Genomic DNA, 20397 nt, shown 5'->3' on the forward strand with positions numbered 1-20397 from the left:
CAGCAGCTGGGAGAGGAACAAGCTTACCTGGAATATCTACGCATACGTGTTGGTTACTACCACGCTTTCTCTCCCCTTTGAGTTTTGCCTTAGGAGACAATGTGCAAATTTTAACCTAACTTTAATTAACATGACTCACCTTCAGGTTTTGCTCGGGGAAAGTCACCCATTAGGGCGGGCCAAGCCTTTTGCAAGCTGTGCCTTTTTCAACCTCATCCCGCTTTCAAAGCGGGATACTGAGACGCCTAGCCAGCAACTTGTACACTTGAAGTTCAGAAAGAAATTTTCCCTCCTCAACAACTTCACCTATGTTGCCTTCAACCTTGGAAACATTTTTGCTCCCTGACAATCTAAGAGGGATAAGAGAACGGTTCTAAAGCCGAAGTTACTACAAGCTGCAAGAATGCTAAATATCTGATGTAGGAATTTAGTGCAAAAATGAAATTTGAGGCTTAAAGGATTTGTACATATGATATCAACCCATTTGTTTTGTCATTCAAGCTTTCGGATTCTATCTATAACAAGTAGAAAAGCTTTTATGCAAAAATCGATGGCATATTTTAATTCCTTCACTAAGCTGAGAAAAACCTGAGAAACATCTAGAGGAGTTGCAATTAGGTTTTCTTCACAGTTTATCGTGAATAGTTATGAATCTTTAATGACTTTTTTAAAGCATACTAGCTTTGAAGATAATTAAGAGTACTGAGTCGTAGTTAACAGCAACTCACATTTTCTGTATAATACTCTCCAAAGTACTACAGACTTTCCATAAAATTCAGCAGAAAAATAATGAGTGGTATCTTAGCATTGCAAGACCCAGTCTGGTCCTCAATTCCAGGAAGATATAAATTGTATACAAGTTCAAACTTTTAAACTAGGCACTGTTTGGGATCTATGCATTCCAGCCAGGTCTATTAGCTAATCAGCTTCACAGCCTTTCCAGGGAAAGCACTGCTTCATCGCCTCAGTTTAGTGGAAATAAGATATTCCCTGACGACCGACAAACAAAACAAAAAACCCCAACTTAGCAAGCCAAACAGCAAGAAAACCAGACTTCTGCACAAAGTATAAACAGTGGGTCAACACAAACCTTTCAAAAATTTTTATGTGTAAGTAATCACAGCCCTTTTCTCCTCTCAGTCTGTATTACCCACAAAAATATGCAGCAGAATTAAGTCCTTTGCATACTGAAAATGTTCCCTAGCACATGTGCAGCACATTCACACATGTGAAATCATCCCTTCGCTTCACACTTTCGGCGGTGCACAGCACAGCTAACTTTCTCCCAGCAGCCATGCATGGGAGTACTCTAACAGATGATAAACTATTTCAATTTAAAGCATACATACAGCTGCCAAAAGAAGCTAACTTCTGTTATGAAGCAGGCAGTTCACAAACTTCCTTCTAGAAAAATGTTAAAAGCAAGAAACTGGCTAGATGTAGGTAGAGATTGGTAAAAACGTATCTCAGTGCTTAATTTTAACTTCCACAGGGATTCTGAAGACTATTTTCAGTGTCACTCCTACAACAGTGGGATTTAAAATTTATCAAAAGAATGATAATAAAAGAAAATGGAAAAAAAACCCCCTGCAACTTGATCATTTAAGCAGGTGTTTGTATACTGCTTTGTGTTTTCATGCACCTCTTCATTCAAAACAATAAAAACAAGTACTCAAGTTGCTATGGTTCTACTGGGACTTCTCTATTATATTTCTTTCTAGAGAGAAAGAATCCAACTTGAAGCTGGAATGTTCCCTGATGAGCAGTTCTATTAATGATCACATGAAAGTTCACATTAAAGTTTTTAAAGTATCATTAACACAGACACGCTCTCATTCAGTGGCAAACGTCCTTCGCTGCTATTGCACGTGTATGCAAAGGACAACAGAAGTTTTCAAACACGGTCTGAGCAGCCAGCCACATTCCACGCATGCGCGATAAAGCTGCAGCAAACCTTGTATTTTCACTGGAGACTTCACCTTGAGAAGTTTATGGAGGAGAGGACGGTTAGCACTCTTTCCAGAATCACTCAGGAATTTTCTAAACACTTGAAGTGGTTACATTTGCAAAGAACCACATAAAAATAAGTGTTTGGTTTAAGTGTGACCAGTCTTGTTCCATACGCTAAGGTGATTTTCTTTGGATACATACGTTACAAGTAATTCAAAGAGCCTATTCCTCACGCATGGCTCAGCGTAGCAAAACATCAAGACTTTCTACCTTAATTGGTCTCAATCGTGAACAAGGTTAAGAGTGTCTCAAGCGAACCTCTAGGCTTCGGGGCTCAGGACAAACAGTCCTGTAACACTGGCAAAAAGCACCACTAATTTTGGCATTTTCCAAATATAACGTTGGTTCTGCATCTTCGTTCCTACCACTAGCAGAATAAGCAGTGCATTTCTGTCTTTCTTCAGAGGATTAGGCACTAATGCTTTCTTGCCTCTGTTTGACAGTGAGAAGCACTCTGATACTCTGATAGTAAATGTCACAGAATTGCCTATTAACAGTAATTCCTTGACAACACCCGTATGTCCTGCTGCAAAGAAGGCATGAGATGACACATGCAAAGAGGAATGAGCAGATTTAGAGTCACCTACTCACTGAGAACCATGTCATGAATGTTAAGATAAAATAAATGTACTACTTTAGCAAAGTGCTGGGAATATAGTTAAGCAAAATCACATTACATCCCCCTAAAAACTTCTTGAAATCTAAGTAAAAGCAATCTTCTTGAAACATTAGTATTCCTACCACTGCCCAAATCTAACATTCCTTTAGCATCACAAGTATTGTCCTAGAAAAACATCTAATTTCATGCTTTAAGACACTTGTATTTGAGAAAGCTGTACTGACCTTGCAGCTAGTAGCTTCAAAGTCCTTTGTTTCAACTTCTATTTCACTAATACCTATATTTATTCTTACTTACAATTTTGTTCTAGTTTACCAGACAGCCAGAACATCTGTTTCAAGTTCAAATCACTGCCAACATAGCAGCTACAGCAACCAACCGGAACTTGGCAGGTAAAAGCAAAAGCAATTTAGAAATTGGTATTTTCAAAGGCTTAAAGTTTGCTACTTTCAGACCTGCATATTTGTAAGAAAAAATATGTATGCGAATATATATATCCTTTTTTAACATATAGATTTATTTTTAGATCTAAAGATTTGAAAGCCACTGAGACTTCAAACCCTCACTGCTTCTATAATAATAAACCTGGGGAACGGATACTGATTCAATACTACCATATTAGAAGTGATAGTATGTAATAACGAAAAATTTGTTAACAGTTCTTAGACCCCAGAAAAAAATGCTGAAAGAGAGAAGCCATCTGCATAGTTATAGCGATCTCTTGAAACTATTATGCTGCAGCACTAACAGGATTCTTACAAGAGGTCTTGTAATGTTAGGCTATGAGACAGGGAAAGAAAAAAAAAATAAAAGGGTGTTTTGGGGAGTAACTCAGGTCTCTGGAGCTATCAAGTATGTCCAGAAATAGGGCTATGTAGTAACTCCACACACAAGTTCTGCTACTTCCTAGAGAACTCTGCAATGAAGTATTATAAATGGCTAAGGAGCTCTGAAAGAAAAAGTATCTGCTGTTTTTAAAAAGCGTAAGCCCTCATCCACATTAAAATAAAGTACAAAGTGATCAGCTTTTTGATTAAAAATGGTTAGACTTCAGTTTTGAAAAATAGTTCAGATGCTAAAGATGCATTCCAGGTTTAATCAGGAAAGATAAGCAGCAACACTAAGTCTTATAAAACAATAGCTGATAATGGTAGCACCATCTTGAACAAGTGCAGTAATGCAGCTATAGTCTTAAAACATTTATTTTCCTAAAATAATTTTTCTCGAGACAAATTTAGTTTCTAACTCTAACTCTTCTTTTTGAATTGAAGTATGTGGAAATACAAGAAGAAAAGGTTTTTTGTAACTTTATCCCAGACAGTGCCAATGAGTCACCTTTTGTCTCTATTTAAATAAGTAACTTGAAATTTTAGACTTCACACATGTTCAAATGATAAAAATTCAGAAACAAATTGAACTGAGATAAAAGATGAGAACCAGAAAGATAAAATCCAAACTCTTCTTTCATTCCCTGTATATTACCTGTAGTTCAATTCATCTGAGTGTACAATTTTGCAGATAGAACATAAAATCCTGTAACATGCAACACAAAACAGACCTGCTAGACTGCAACATAAGATGAATCAAAGCAAAGGCTATGAAAATTATTAAAATAAAAAGGGATAAAAATACATACACTTGGTATAGGCATGACCTGCATCTGGTCACCCTGGGGGAAAAAGAAAAAAAAATTACTGTAAGGGTAACGGCTTTCAAAGGGAAGAACAAAGGTTTGAAGCAGTAAGTGTAGCACTCAAACATTTTAAACCAAAAATTCAAAGTATTCAAGAAACCAGGTTAAAAAAAATACCCAAAACCCAGGATTTTGCATTTTAGTTGCTAAAATGATTGGTTAGTTTATTGGTATTTACGATTTTTAGGAGACAGCTGGTAAAACTCATGCTATGATTAATAAGAGCTAATAAGAAATAAGATAATAAAAATGTATCTGCATTAACTGTAACTTATTTCAGCTTTAAGTTATAAGATCTGCTAATGGGCATATTTGTTTTTATCGACTGCAGCAACAAGAAGCTCAACCAGACCTCGGTGGCAGGGCAAAAGCCCACTTCTGGAAGTGAACTTCCCTTGAGAAGTTGCCTTGGAGGGGGCTGCGTTTTCATTTATGCAACAGCAGGACGCCCGAGAGAGACACAAGGATGATGAACTGATCCAAGGAATCCTACGGTCTTCAGCCAGCAAGCTGCAACAGTATCGGTGCTCTTCCCACATTCTTGCTTCTGTATTGTACTTGGAAACACTAAAAAGGGCAAGGTGAAGGGACCTTGCCCAATGTGACCTTTCCTTTTCTTCTCGGGACTTCAGATAACAGTTACTTCCATTCCAAGCGTCCAAATGTAGCAAGGTTGAACACCGCGTGGCCAACTCGATACGCAACAGATTTGTGGGTGCGAGAACTTCATCACCCATCTCTCAAAAAACTAAGTGTTTGCTTTTTGGTGGACGCTGCACATAGAAAGCAAGCTGACTTTCCTAGCACCCATGTTGCCTAGGCAGAAATTATTTTGTTCTAAGAACTTTGAGAATAGGTTCTAGTTACAAGCAAGCAGATTTATCTGTGCAAGGAATTTATCCGTTTTTAAGATGAGAACTCTTCCAGCTGATAAGGTCCCGTGCTCACTTGTTTTGGAATCTAACACAGAGCTGATACATAACAGCCAACAAAAATCTCAGTTTTTAAAGAATTTCTATTTTTTTTTTATTGCTACAATATCGGATGCCTTGACTGAAATTTGACCAAATATGAAAGAAGCTGATGAAGAAGCAAATGATCATGAACTATTAAAACATTTACTTTAGTACAAAAGTACTTATTTTTTAAAAAGGTAAGAATTTCAATTTTCAAGATAATAGCAAAAATAAAGAAAAAACAGCAGGTTTACGTCCACTTAGTGGAACACCATCCAAAGTTTTTGCATGCCATTTGACAAAGGAGCAAATTTGACTAGGTGCCAGTTGCTATCCTTGTTATCAAGGATATGGTTATGTAGGCAGAGTAACAGATTGTGAACCTCCCCCTCTTTAAGTCATTTTTTGCAATCATCAGTAGAGAGAATAAAATACAGTGAGAGCTTCTTTTCTGTCAACAGATGAAAACAGCATATCCACAATTACAGTACAAGATTATCTTAACTGCGGAACACAAATATAGCTGTGTATCATATCACATTCTCCCATACATTTCAACGGATGTTGTTTGCAGGGTAACTTGCTTGCTAATTTGGCAGTCTTTTGCAAAAAGAGCTATAACCCAACAGTATTACGGACTTCCATGAGACTGCAGAATCTGAAGTTGTTAAAGGAGCTCTATCATCGTTTGTTTTACTTTTCTTGCAGAAATTTCAAAATCAGAAACTTCTTGAGGAAAGCAAGTGAATTTCCTTGGTAGAATCCTAAGGACATATGCAAAAATCAAAATGGTAATGATGACAATTGGGCAAAAATAGTAGAAATATAAATCCACAAATATACTAGTAAAAACCTAAGTGCCCATGAGCAGACAAATGTTTTTAAAGAACAAGCCTGCTGTGGGAAACTTTGTTTTAGAAAGTGCCCTGCCTTATTTCATGATGCCTTGGAATAGGAAGGGAAGTAGGTTGTAATGCTACATTTTGAAATAAATGACAGATGATCGCATTTGTTGAAGTCTTTCCATGAGCTCCAGAGGCTGCTAATAGGACAAAGCTGTTCCGAGTGTGCCACAATTTCCCCATTATACAATCAAGATATCCAGGAACTGATTTTTCTAGACATTGAAATCAGTTTTTTCATGGCACCATATACATGCAAGAAAGAGTAGATCTTACCTTTTCCTTATCTACCCAATTTTAGAGTAGCTAAAGGAAAAATTTTCAGTACCACATACATACATTAATACTCCCCATGGTAGCATATGAGATCAGTAAGTGTCAAGTGACGGACTATTTTGCTTGTTTGAGAACAGTCTGCATTCAAAGGGGCTCAGGCGCCACTTACTTGGAGCTGCCCACCTATAATGTGGGCTTACACAACAACTAGCTCGTTTCATTTAACAAGATAACCTATTTAGAGAAGATGATCAAAAGAATACATTTACCATATTCAATTCCTTCATACAAGTTTATACTAAACTGTGATAGGCTCTTAAATATATATCTTTTTTTCCCCACTATCTGATTCCTCCATTTATTGGATTGAGTTTTGTCTCTTACTATAGAAGACCACATGGGAAGAGGCAAAGAAAGAGGTCAGAATGAGTAGGCAGAGACAGAGGAAGAACCAAATGTATCTATGCAAAGGACTGTTTTCTAAATAGATCTGCCATACCTCATGTTGATGTTGACCAGTGGAACCAAACGCTAGGGATTTCTAGCTCTATTCAGTGAAGGTTAAGCAGGAGAAAAGAGTGTTGTTATTTATATTCACCTCACTTGTCCTGCTTCACTGTGGGGAGCAAGACTGGGTGCTACGTCTGCTCTGAAAGCATGTCATTAATAGTCTCCCCAGCAAAGAGTCTGTGCTCACATAGCAACTCTAGGTCTCCTGGAGGAAAGAGATACGAAGGCAGAGCTCAAGAACAGGAGTTCTAGGGAGGACAGTCTTCTCTCCTGATGAGCTAGTTTCACATGGGATAAAGAAGATTATTTCCCCAACATTTTCAAGTTGTTAGAAATAGAATTCCCTGGAGCAAACCATGTTAGAGGCAATAGGTTAGATGACAACAGATTAACAAAACAGTTTTCCAGCATCACCTTGAAGCTGGCAGCACCCTGCAGCAGAAAACAAAACAAAAACAAAACAAAAATCCCACACTCAACAGTAGGGAGGAGGAAATCTAACTTTTGTAGTTGCTAGGATGGGTGAGGTAGAAATCCAAGGACTCTGCCTTTCTGGCTTCATTCAACTCACAGAGAAAGCTGTGGGGACAACTGCTGGCCCCAGAATCGCCCCTCTTCCATCTTCTTCCCTGTTGAGGATGAATCAAGACATTCTCCCCTAATTCAACAAATAAAAAAAATACTATTCCTCATTCCTGCTTCATCCTGTGGAACAAGCCATCCTCCTGATCGGTATCCAACCACGAATCAAAAGCAGAAATGATTCTGTCTGGTGAAACTGAGTTGTAAGTGCAATGGCAATGTGCCTACAGACATGTCAGAGTTCCCTCGCTGACCACTACTAAAAGCAGTGGGAAGAAAGAGCCTGCTTGCATCGAGCTTTTCCTCACTTTTCTCTCTCCCCATTAAGCCTGCAGCTGAAATCAGTATCTGCCACACTTCAGAACTTGGGTAACAAACTTCCCCAGAATAAAATTTAATGCAGAGACACCCAGGAATCACACAAATTGAGTCAAACTGCTAAATTAGAAAACAGGAATTGAGATTTGAGTTTATTCATAGAAAAACAAAAACACTCCCCCTCTCCCAACACTCCTTCCTCAAAAAGCTGGCTGGAAGGTCTTGGTGAGCTGCCTGCTGCTGAGAAAGCAGGAAAAAATTAGCAAGAGTTTCAGAAGGCTGAACACTGTGTACTCCCCAGGGCTCGTCTGAATCTGCATGCAAGCTACAGCCAGGCTGATAGAGCCACTGTAATAGATACTACATCTTAGAAAGTATCTTTGTGCTGAATTAAAAAGCTGCAGCATTAAAAAAAAACAAATAAGCATTTAATAGTTTTACTAAATAAAAGTTACTACTGAAAAATGTCATACTGAAACTCTGGGGGCAGAATGGACCATCCATATCAGCATTAGAGTCCCCTTGGATAAGTAGCTCCTCAGTGAGTAGATGTTCTAAAAGTGAACTTTCTACTTGAAAGAATTTTATTTTCACCCTCTACTGGAATAGAGGTCAGTGCTGTAGAATTTTGCTTATTCAAAATCATCCTCAGTTTGGTGTTTCTTCCAATCTCATGAAAAGGTAACATGGCACTTAGTTAGCCAAACATCATTTAGCAAACTAAAAAAACGAAGCACTTTTTTTTTTCCCCAACAGTGAAAAAAAAATCACACAGAATTACTCTGGAAAAGAAAGAAGTGACTGTGTTTTACATTGGTTTATAAAATACTCTTTGCTTTCCCTCCTTCAAGATAGGTTAATAGTGAAAGAATTGAGACTCCTACTGAAGAAAGCAAGTTTATCAATTTTAAGAATATGCCAGGACCAACAGAGAGCAAACACTGAGTTTCTATGAAAACAGCAGAAGCTTTACAATTTTTCCTTTCTGTAAAGAAAGTCTTTATCTCTACCTTCCATACCACAATTTCACTGAACAGTAAAGACAGAAGGAAAGTACACCCAAACTATTTTATACTGGCGTTTCTAATAGCAACTACTTAACATTATTGTGCTATTTCCTTTTTCCATTTTTGAAGGAAAGGGTCACACCACATGAACGGATCCAGCCAAAGTCAGAGGTCATCAGTGATGTGGTAAGACAGACATCCATACAGGAGTGATAGCAGATATAAGCGGAGCGACTGTTTGAACAGTGCTCAACAGAATTTAAAGTATTCCAACCTGGTGTGCAGATTATTGTAACAAGAGCTTTCATTGAACGGAAGAGTTTAAGCAGCGTATTGCAAAGCTCTCCTCTACAACAAGACATCTTGTCTTTCCTGACTATTTAATTTCACCAGTTTAAAACTGAAGCACAATAAATAAAAACAGCGTATAAAAACACATACAAAGCTTTATAGCCTTCAGCATTTCATTTCAAATACAAGTGTTATAAACTTATTTACATTTAAGAATTACCCAAAAGCTTAGCCATACTTTTACAAAGAAGCATACACATTTGAGTGTTTCATTTGTCACTCTACTTGCATTTGGAGAAAACGTACTCTTTAGTAATTCCTGTAAGCATATTCGGTAAACTTTTCTACTCAAATAGTACTTCAGTAATTCTATGAATTCCCTGATTTTTGTCTTGGGCTTTTGTACAAGTATTTCCCAACTTCCAAACTGCCTACTAAGGTAGCACAGCATTAGGATGAAAACTTGTGTAAAAATACATTTAATCATTCCCTCGAGGTATAAAATATACTCAGAAAGTCGCTATGTGTTTTACAAAATGCACTGTGAACACTTCTTATTCTAGAGCATTTTAACTGATGTTTTCTATAAAAAGATAACTCTTCTCTTTTTCCTAGGTTTTTCATTCATGTAAATCCATTTTCCCTCATTAGTAATTTTGCTGTTAATATGACCTCTTTTCCATTCCCTAGCATAGCAGAAGGGAAATACTACTAGTTCCCCCTTCCTTTTCTTTTTCATGTGAACATGTGCCTACACACTACTTACTACTTCACTTTCCCTTCAGCGAACGAAGGCTAGATTTTCCTTATTTCAGTCAAAGTATGTACACTGACCAGCAGAAGTTTTCTAAAAAGTACAATTCCTCCTCTTGGCACATAGTTTTTCAGTGCACTTTACCTCTGCATGAGCAAAAGCTCAATGTCAGCATGAACTGTTGCAGCTCTCATACTGTTGATGTCTGTCATTTTAACTTGCTTTCCTTCCCTGTGCTCCTCCAAACAGTCCCCGTGCTGTCTCTCCCTGAACTTTTCAGAATTCAAACATGAACAGCAGATTTTGAAACAAAGTAAAACATAATGGGCAAGATAAGTAAGAAATCATTTGCATCAAATATGAAAAATTACAGCGTGAAGAGCAGAAGAGTGATGAGATAGAGGGTCATTTATCTCTACTGTTACTCCTCATCATGGAAACATCTATACGTGCAATCCCTTAAAGTCCTGGGAGAGAGGAAGGGAATGGCATTTCAATTAGCACTAATAGTGCTCTGAGAATTTTGAAAAAACAGAACATGGTACAGAGAAGATTGCATTTCCTATGTTTGCTATATACTGCAATCTTTCAGTAACACAAGGCAAATCCACTCAGCTATCAGATTTTAAAATATGTATGACTGTGTTATGATTTTATGAATTTGCCATATCAGTTATCAGAACTTGATGAAAGTAATGCACTGCTTTTATACACAATGCTTGGAAGTATTAGTTCATTTAAATTAATCTGACTTACAGTCAACAATTTCAAACCTAAAATAAGATGAATAAAACTATTAATAAGCTGACAAAATAACCAAAAGCTGATACCTCTAGGCTCATTCTGCATTAAATATACAGGAACCAGTTAAAATAAATAAAATAAAATAATAATTAAAAAAAAAAAAACACACACACACACACAATGGTTCTCCCTCGTTTTTTAAGGACTTTGTCATTGAAAAGTCTTTCAGCTGATATTCTAAACAGTTCCATTATGCCCTAGCAAGAGCCACTTTAAAGTTCCTGAACTTGAGAATCAAAGCTAGGAGATAAATCAGGATAAGACACTATGAGAATTCTACATTTTGAGATGCCTTTCTCAAAATTTAAATACTGTTTGCATATAAAATGTATAGTGCCAATATCCTTCACGGAAAAGTTTGTTTTAAACAGCAGCTGAATAGATACTATTAGCAATTTACTACCAAAATATTCATTTTTTCAGTAACACATACAACATGTTTCCCATGAGGGAAACCCATTGAGAAAAAACATTAGAAGCACAGAGTTAACCTCCGGTTATAAAAGATCCATAGGACAGTGAAATAAGAGAGAAGCCTGACCTTCTGAAGTCCTCCATTCTCCTCCACCAAAGGAGGAAGAGCACTGGTGCTATTAGTAGATGGTGGTTCGACATTGTAGTCACGAAAGCAGCAGAATAAGGTGCTAAAGATACTTCGACTCCTCTGCTTCTTCAAGCTGATATTACATTGGGACACTAGAGAAAAATAAATAAATAAATAAATAAATGAACAAATAGAGAACTCAACTCATGCAATACAGACACAGACATACAACTGATTTTAACACGTGTGGTTATCGTCTCAGAAGTCCTTCTTGGATCTTAAGATAATTTTCAATCATCCTGAAACCTCTCCTTCTCATTCAGCACATTCTTTGCTCAAACTTTCATGAGGATGCTAATACGTCACTAACCAACCTGGATCTCTGGATAATCAAAGCTCTTGCCATGCTGTTCTAAGATGCTATGTTGAGAGTTCTCCTAGAAGTATCCAAAGGAGATACTATAAAAAACATGAACTTGCTGCTAAAATATATCTTGGATGGAAGGAGCAAACAGGACAGATCTAAAACAGCAGAAACTCCACAGATGCTTGCTGATGTCGAGGCACATTGTTGAGCAAAATATGCCATTGCGTGTGGAACATTTAAACCTCTGCCACCGTGAGAAAAAGATCTGAGATGTGTCTACGTTCTTCTGTTGCTCACTGTTTGACAGGGTTGCTGGAGGACAAGAAAACACTACGCAGGCAGGACTGTGAGCTGCAACATTTGTTCAAGGATCAAGTTTTAATAGGATTCTGCTGAACGAAAAGGAAGGCTACTGCTCTCATCTAACTTCCTTACTGGTCTAGCAGTATAAAATCAGGTAAAAACCACTTGTAGCCCAAGCAAAGTGTAGCATTTTTAAGAACTAAAACAAATGCACAGAGAAGGAATAGCTTGAACAAGTACACAAGAGACAAGGAATTCCCCTAAGTTTCAACCTCCCCATAGACATTTAACATATATTAAAATAAAAAAGGAGCTAGAAAAATGTCAGAACAAACATTTTAGAATGTTTTAAATAACACTTGATTTGATCACCAAACACTCTAATAAGCTGTCATTGGAAGCATCTGTTTACTACTTTTACGCACACCAGCCGATCAATTTGGCGCTCTCCCTCCAGCTGCAAGCAGGTAGTCGCAGTGTTTTGATCATACGCTTACCACGGGGCCGTATTTCTTTGATGTTTATCTGTACCGCCGCAACATACGGTTTCAGAGTCTACAAACGATTGCGTTCACAATATACGCACACAAGCCCAAGCAAGTTTCATGATTTCACAGCTCCGCGGCAGCACTCCTACAGTTTGCAGACGCAGAAAGTAGACAACCAATCCGACCCTCGCCGCAAGGAGCACGTAGAGGTACATTTCGCAGCAGCAGTCGCCTACCAAAAACCGATTAATTCTGTTCAATTTACTCCTGTTAATCGTGCCGAGAAAAACAGCAGCAGAGAAGGAATATTGCTCACGGTTAGGATTTTAATTCCATACTCTAAGCCCTCTAACACCTGTAAGACTTCTGATGTTGGTAGACGAACAAAAAAGGCATCCGTGGTAGAAAATGTAAGACAGCTGATTAACTTGAAGGGGAAAAAACAAACAAACAAACAAACAAAAGATGTTATGACAGTTGTGCCATTAAACAGACTGGCAATGACCTATACACCATAGAGGTGTGCATGTATTGTTAAAAAAAAAAAATATATATATATATATATATATTCATTCCCTGAAGTTAGAGAACAAGTGAAATTCTGAACAAGTGCCATTACAAAGACACAAAAGTAAAAGTGATATATTAACTCGCTCTTTTTCCTTCTCTCCCAGATTATTAGAGAGCTGCCACATAGGTGGCACAGAGCTTATGCTCCTGTATTTGCTAAAAAGTTTCCCTTTACAGGGGTGGAGGAAGGCTCAAGGGCAGGTCTTCATGGGTACTGAAAGGGAACACTGCCAGTGTCAGAAAATAAACAGATTTATAACTTTATCATTTTAAAATGAGATAGTGCTCAAGTAGCAAAAGTTAGAACTGCCCATAGATTTTTTTTTTGTGTGTGTGTGTGTGTGTGTGTTTTAAAAGGAAGTGTTTAATCTCATTTAAAACATCTGTAAGCCAAAAACATTTTTTCAACTGACAATATTTCTCAACTAAACTGAGCACTATATTTTAACACTGAAGTTGAACAGAAAAAAATTATGCAAAATGCTAACCATTGGCAATGTATACAGGTTACAATGCAACAGTTACTGTGAAAGGCTCATTTCTCAAAATGTCACATTCTGTTTGTGGCAAATTTGCAAAAATACACGTTTAAACCTTCCCAAAGGAGATGTCTGTCTACAGAACTATGAATGACTTTTTCAGAATAGCACTCAAGAAAATTTGCATCACAAGCACGAACAACTTCGATGCAGTATCACGAAGGCAGTGAGAACTGCTTTCCAGCTTGAACGCTGCAAAATGCCAAAATAAGAGCAGGAACTGCAGTCCATGCATCCTGCTATCCACAGCTACTCCCACAGAAATCTTCCTAATCATTTATATTTTGTTTACATCTCTCTCCTCTCTACCGATATATTTAAATTTGTGAGTGATATATTGATCTCAGCTTCACAGGAATGATTTGGATTTTCCACACTACTGAGCTCTTTCCAGACACTCACTATAACTTAGTTTTATCATCTGCTTCTCTGATCTGTCAGTTCAACCTCTACTTAAAAATGCAACAGCAAATAATTTAAATGTTTAAAATAGAAATGCTCTCACACAGCATTCTCCATACACCTTTTTCTTCTGGACTTTGTAAGGTAAAGGAATGCAACATGAAACATTATTCTGAAAACAATTTTTATGCATAAAGTATCCTGAGGACAAAACTGCATGTTCTAAAGAAGCCCTGTTTCTATTCTAGGACTGGGATTGCAGTAGGGCTTCAGTAATGGATCCACTTCTATGAAGTGCAATGAAAAACTGAATGGGGTGGGGGCCCTGGTGACAAGGGATACAGAGAAGGCAGAATTACTGAATGCCACCTTTGCTTCAGTCTTCACTGCTAAGGGCAGCCCCCAGGAATCCCAGAGCTTGGACGTGAGCGAGAAAGTCCAGAAAAGGAAAGACTTTCCTTTGGCTGAGGAGGAAAGGATTAGAGACCTTCTGGGCAGGTTAGACAGCCACAAATCCATGGGCCCGGATGGGATGCACCCACACGTCCTGAGGGAGTTGGCAGATGTAGTTGCCAGGCCGCTCCCCATCATCTTTGAAAGGTCCTGGAGGACTGGAGAGGTGCCTGAGCACTAGAAGAAAGCCAGTGTCACTCCACTCTTCAAAAAAGGCAAGGAGGAGGAGGAGCCAGGCAAATACAGGCCAGTCAGCCTCACCTCCACCCCTGGAAAGGCAATGGAACAAATCATTCTGGAGGTCATCTCCAGACACATGGAGGAAAAGAAGGTGATCAGGAGTAGCCAGCATGGATTCCCCAAGGGGAAATCCTGCTTAACCAACCTGATAGCCTTCTCTGATGGAATGACTGGCTGGGTAGATGAGGGCAGAGCAGTGGACGTTGTGTACCTTGACTTCAGCAAGGCTTTTGACACGGTCTCCCACAACATCCTCACAGGTAAGCTCAGGAAGTGTGGGTTAGATGAGTGGACAGTGAGGTGGACTGAGAACTGGCTGAAAGGCAGAGCTCAGAGGGTCATCATCAGTGGCGTGGAGTCTAGTTGGAGGCCTGTGGCTAGTGGCGTCCCCCAGGGCTCAGGACTGGGTCCCATCCTGTTCAACTCATTCATCAACGACCTGGATGAGGGGACAGAGTGCATCCTCAGCAAGTTTGCTGATGATACCAAGCTGGGAGGAGTGGCTGGTACACCTGAGGGCTGTGCTGCCATTCAGAGAGACCTGGACAGGCTGGAGGGCTGGGCAGAGAGGAACCTCCTGAGGTTCAACAAGGGCAAGTGCAGAGTCCTGCACCTAGGAAAAAAAACCCCAGGCACCAATACAAGCTGGGGGCTGACCTGTTGCGGAACAGCTCTGTGGAGAAGGACCTGGGAGTGCTGGTGGATGACAAGTTGACCATGAGCCAGCAATGTGCCCTTGTGGCCAAGAAAGCCAATGGTCTCCTGGGGTGCATTAGGAAGAGTGTTGCCAGCAGCTCGAGGGAGGTGATCCTGCCCCTCTACTCAGCCTGGGGGAGGCCTCATCTCGAATGCTGCGTCCAGTTCTGGGCTCCCCAGTCCAAGAGAGACATGGAGCTACTGGACAGAGTCCAGCACAGGGCTACGAAGATGATCAGAGGGCTGGAGCACCTGCTCTGTGAGGAACAGCTGTGAGAGCTGGGCCTCTTCAGCCTGGGGAAGAGCAGACTGAGGGGGGATCTTATCAATGTGTACAAGTACCTGAAGGGAGGGTGTCAAGGGGACGGGGACAAACTTTTTCCAGTTACCCTGTGTGACAGGCCAAGAGGCAATGGGCAGAAATTGAAGCACGGGAAGTTCTGTCTGAATGTGAGGGGGAATTTCTTCCCTGTGAGAGTGACGGAGCACTGGCACAGGTTGCCCAGGGAGGATGTGGAGTTTCCTTCTGTGGAGATCTTCAAGGCCCGCCTGGATGCAACCCTGTCTAACACACTCTAGGCGACCCTGATGAGCAGGAAGGTTGGACTAGATGATCTGCAGAGGTCCCTTCCAGCCTTACTGATTCTATGAGTCTATGATTCTAAAAGTCAGCGTTAAGCAAGAGAAACTAATTACCAAATGTCTGTGCAAGAACGTCACCGACTGCTTCAGAGCTTAGTCTCGAGGAGTTTACTGAACACAAACAGGATGCAAGGCAAAAATTCACTAAACCACATCGTGTTAGTCCCCAAAGCTCGCAGGCTGGAGATCAGTCGAGTGATGGTCTGGATGCAAATTGTGCCAATATCAAGCAATTACAGGATGGAGTCCCAAGTTGGTGAGAGAAATTCTGCCCGATATTAACTAAGGCATTTAAATTACAAGACTGAAGCTCTGACTGAAAGCAGTGGCTATGGCTATATAAACATAGATGTGGCCAAGAGACTCGAGAGTCTCTTCTCTAGGATAATTTAGGTCTGTTAACATCTTGTTGCTCTCATTTTCCATTTGGAGCAAATTTTTTAAAGCACTATGAATTACAGTAACATCTTTAAATTCATACTAACACCTTGGCTGAACTGATCAACAGGAATGGCATAACTATTTAAGAACTAAGATTTCCATCTTTTCTATGTAGAGATCAAGAAGATGCAATAATCAGAGTAAGTTATTAATATATAATATTCTGAATAAACATTAAAAGATCAGATGACAAAAAGCTACTGCTTTGTCTAAACAGTTTAGGAATACTTTTCTTGATCAAGTTATACATTTTAACATTTTGCTACTTTCCCCCCTTAAGGCTGAACATCTGAGAACGTAAGACTTACTGAAGTACAGACATAACCCTAAAAGACATGTTTACTAACAACAGACACCACCCACACAATCTGCTTATGCAAAACACATGCTTTAAACTAAATATTGCCATTGCATTAAAAAAAAAAAAAAAAGGACCATGAGATGACAAAATGAGTAGCTTGAAATTAAGAATCATTTAAAAAAAAAGCCTAATTTTTCTAGACTTCCTAAAGACTCATTTCATAATCATTAGCTTTTTCCATTGAAGAATGAAATGGACTCTAAGCATAAGCTAAAATTTAATAAAATATCTTCGTTACAGAAGGTAACAAAACAACCCACTGTCACAAACCCCACAGACATGACATACAGTATAACATACACAGATATTCCATACGTAGGAGATTTGTATCATATCTTATTTCAAGAAGTCAAAACTGTCATGCATCACATACAATAGTTTTTGCTTTCTTAGTTATACTGTACCAAATGCAAATAGTGTGCTATTTGCTTGATCTGCCTTTTTTTTTTTTTTTTTTTTTTTTTTAAGAGTGACAGAACATGTGGGTAACAGCTATAACTCTAAAAATGTGAAGAAGCATTAACATTCAATCAATACTATATATTTAGATATTCTGGATGCTAGCTAATTTTAAAGAGAAATAAACTGCAGAGGTCAAAAAATAGCATTCTTTAACAGCCTTAAGGCTAAGGTAAGACTGATCAGTAAAGAAAATAAAGCTGTATACTTAATTGCCTGAATTGACAGTTTAAGCAGTAACCAGCATTTGGAATTCAAAGAATGTTTTCCCCTATCTTTTGGGAGTTCTAGCCTTGATTTCTGAAGTGATTTCCTACAGCATCCATTGAAATATTATGCTCATTACCACTATCACCACTAAACACTGAAAATAATTTTAAGTGACCTTTTTACAACCTTCAATACTGCATAGTCATAGCAAAAAAAGCCCAAGCAAAGTAACTTCAAAATATGGCAGTATGTTATCAGTGAAAGCAGAGAAAATAGGAATCAAATGGTATCTACAGAAGACTGGAAGAGCCAAACAGTGCAAGACTAGAGCAATGTTTCCCCAGAACACAAGTCTAGGTGCTAGTAAGTAACTGCAGTTTAAGGACTTCCTTAGCTAAATGCAGCAATTTTGTCCTCTACAACAGTCCTGAGATTTGTTTCATAAATTTGCCCCATCACTTCTTGAACGTGTATCAGCTGTCAGCACTGAAGGCCTCTCGTGGCAAGAAGTTCCACAGCTCAACTTAGTTATCAAATAACTTTGATCCACCTTGTTACCTAACTTGGTGCCTTCTCTAATCCATCCTTTTGAGCAGGAGGAGAGGGGCTAGAACAGCACACAGCAGCCGGAACAAGAGGAGAGCGCACCATGAACTTAATATACTAACAAAGTGTTTTGTTCTCTTACTTTTCTCGTAATTCCTAACATTTTATTTGCATGTTTGCTACAACTGAGCATTGAATTGATGTGATTTTCATAGAAGATCCTACTATAACAAGATGTCATTATTAATAGCTATTTCAGAGACATTATTGCAAGTAAGTTAAAAATTCTTGTCTCTTCCCATGCAGAAAGTTTCACATGCATCTACACACTTAATTTCATCTGTTTTTAAAGGATAGTTATTCAAATTCGCAGTGCTCCAATAACTCTTCAGAGCATCTAGTTTTAATTGTATATTTACATATTTACACACATACATATATATGCAGGCATGCATACACAAACACAATCTTTAATCTTCCGTCAATCTTTAATTTCCTTAGTCCCTTTCCAAATAGTTTAAGCAGAACAGAAGACTGCGACCATCCATCGAGGAAAAAAATAAGCATATATTATACACCTCTTTTTATGCTCTTTTTATTAAAAACAATGACAACAAGAACTTATTCACAAGAATCTCGGTCCCCACTGATCTCACGGCAGCCTAGAAGAGCCTTTAGCGAGGCACTTTTGATTCTAAAAGATCAACCAACTCTCTTGTTAATTCAAATTCAATCATCTAAGTATCCTCCTTTCTTGAGGATATCTAAGATCCATTGCCATTTTCCTCAGGTGCCAGAAAAACAAAACGACACGTGGCTCATGCTTTGTCAAGTGGGTTGGAAGTGGAAGCTCAGCTCTTTTTGCCAGAAGAGAAATCGCTCTGGTGCAGCTCTTCAGTGGCTTGAAAGATGTTCCACTGCACTGCTTTCTAAGCAAAGTCTCACTGCTCCTAACCTGTGTGCTAGACCCTGCTTGCAGTAGAGTTAACAGTGCTGGAAATTTCTTGAACCACCTGCATGTTTCTGGAAGTCACAGATGGTTCACAGAACTGGGCTTATCAAGGTCTTTTGGCAAGTTCTCATGCATCCACAGCGCTAACAAGCATTGCAAGGGGGGTCAAGGAAAGATAAAGGCAAGTTTTAAAATAAGTTACTGCAATCATGCAATTTTAATCAGAAGATATGTACCCACACTGGGTGGCTATACAAAGTGAAGGGGAAGAAAAAACCCTAACAGGCAAACTTCAAAACACAAATTATCATACCAGCCTGCCTAAAGAGGCAAGTGACAGCATCTTCCCAAACTTCCTGTGACTCAAACTATCCTTTAAAAGCAGAAAGTTTACACTTTTCTTCTCTAAAAAACATAGTTTCAATAGCAAGGTACACAGTAAATTAAAAAAAAAAACATCATACACTGTATTCTATTCTGATCAGATTTTACTGTCACAGTGTGAAACACAGCCAGTTCATGCTTTGATAGCTGAACTCAATATAATTAAATTTAAAAATAGATTGCTGTGCAGCAGTTGCACAATAAACCCCTCACTGCTACAGGAAGCCACTATGGGCAGACTGAAAAACTACTGAGTCCATCTCTCTGCAGCATATTGAGTGATTTAATTACTGCTGTATTTTTCCTAATGAAATGAGTGCAATAGCCAGTCCTCCTGAATAATATATTCTAGTAATGAAAAGACTTTCAGTGTGTTTAGAGATGAACTTGCTAAATGCAATAAAATGAACATCTACGCATCATGAGCTTTCCATTTATAAGCTTGTATGAGCCTTCCATACAAAATGCAAAGATTTAAACAAGACAAAAAAGTTATTAAACCTTCAAAATGAAATTGTTTCTAAATTGAGAAATTGTACATCTCTAATAATCTAAGTTGATCTGCTAGAGAGGTTTTACCTGACCTTATAAGAACAAACAAATTTTATATCCTAGAAGACTGAAGCTAGAAGCAGTTACCTTGGCAGAAAATGGTCTACTTCATGTATTATAAAAATTCTGGTTTTGTGAGGTACTGACTAGGACAGAAATTATTTTATAATACCTGATGCCAAAGCTGCACAGGATGTCCCAGTTACTTTGGTTTTAAATGCCACTTGCAGTTTATGGTTGAAAGATTTAATTTTCCATGTAAGCCTTGCAGAAAATATAGCAGTAACAGCAAATAGTTACACATACCTGAAACAACTGCCCACAACCGTTTATCCTTCAAACAGGTAAAACCCAAGAAACTGCTGTTCACAGTATGACATATTTGAGAATAATTTTCTTTTCAGCTAAAGCTGGCAACCTCTTTCCCCCCTCAAATGTAATTAAATTTAAGGTTTGGGTTTTTCAGTTGAAGACATTTCTTTGAAGGGAGGCATCATAGACTAGTAGGAAAAAAAAAAAAAAAAAA

At 38.6% G+C, this 20397-nt stretch overlaps 1 protein-coding gene across 3 annotated transcripts in view; it reads right to left on the reverse strand.

Moving 5' to 3' along the window:
• The window catches only part of CTDSPL (CTD small phosphatase like), an 82417-nt gene that overhangs the window by 19889 nt on the left and 42131 nt on the right, over positions 1-20397 (reverse strand). For 2 of the 3 annotated variants that reach the window (XM_085316488.1, XM_085316486.1), the window contains exons 2-3: positions 11264-11418; positions 4266-4298 (exon numbers count right to left, since the gene is read on the reverse strand). In XM_085316488.1, coding sequence (XP_085172614.1) covers positions 4266-4298; positions 11264-11418 — 188 coding nt within the window. The remainder of the gene's footprint in view (positions 1-4265; positions 4299-11263; positions 11419-20397) is intronic. The other variant, XM_085316487.1, reaches the window with a different exon arrangement.

Source organism: Rhea americana, unplaced genomic scaffold (assembly GCF_003343005.1).
Source record: "Rhea americana isolate MKP2758 unplaced genomic scaffold, rheAme1 scaffold_47, whole genome shotgun sequence".
Classification (NCBI taxonomy): Eukaryota; Metazoa; Chordata; class Aves; order Rheiformes; family Rheidae; genus Rhea; species Rhea americana.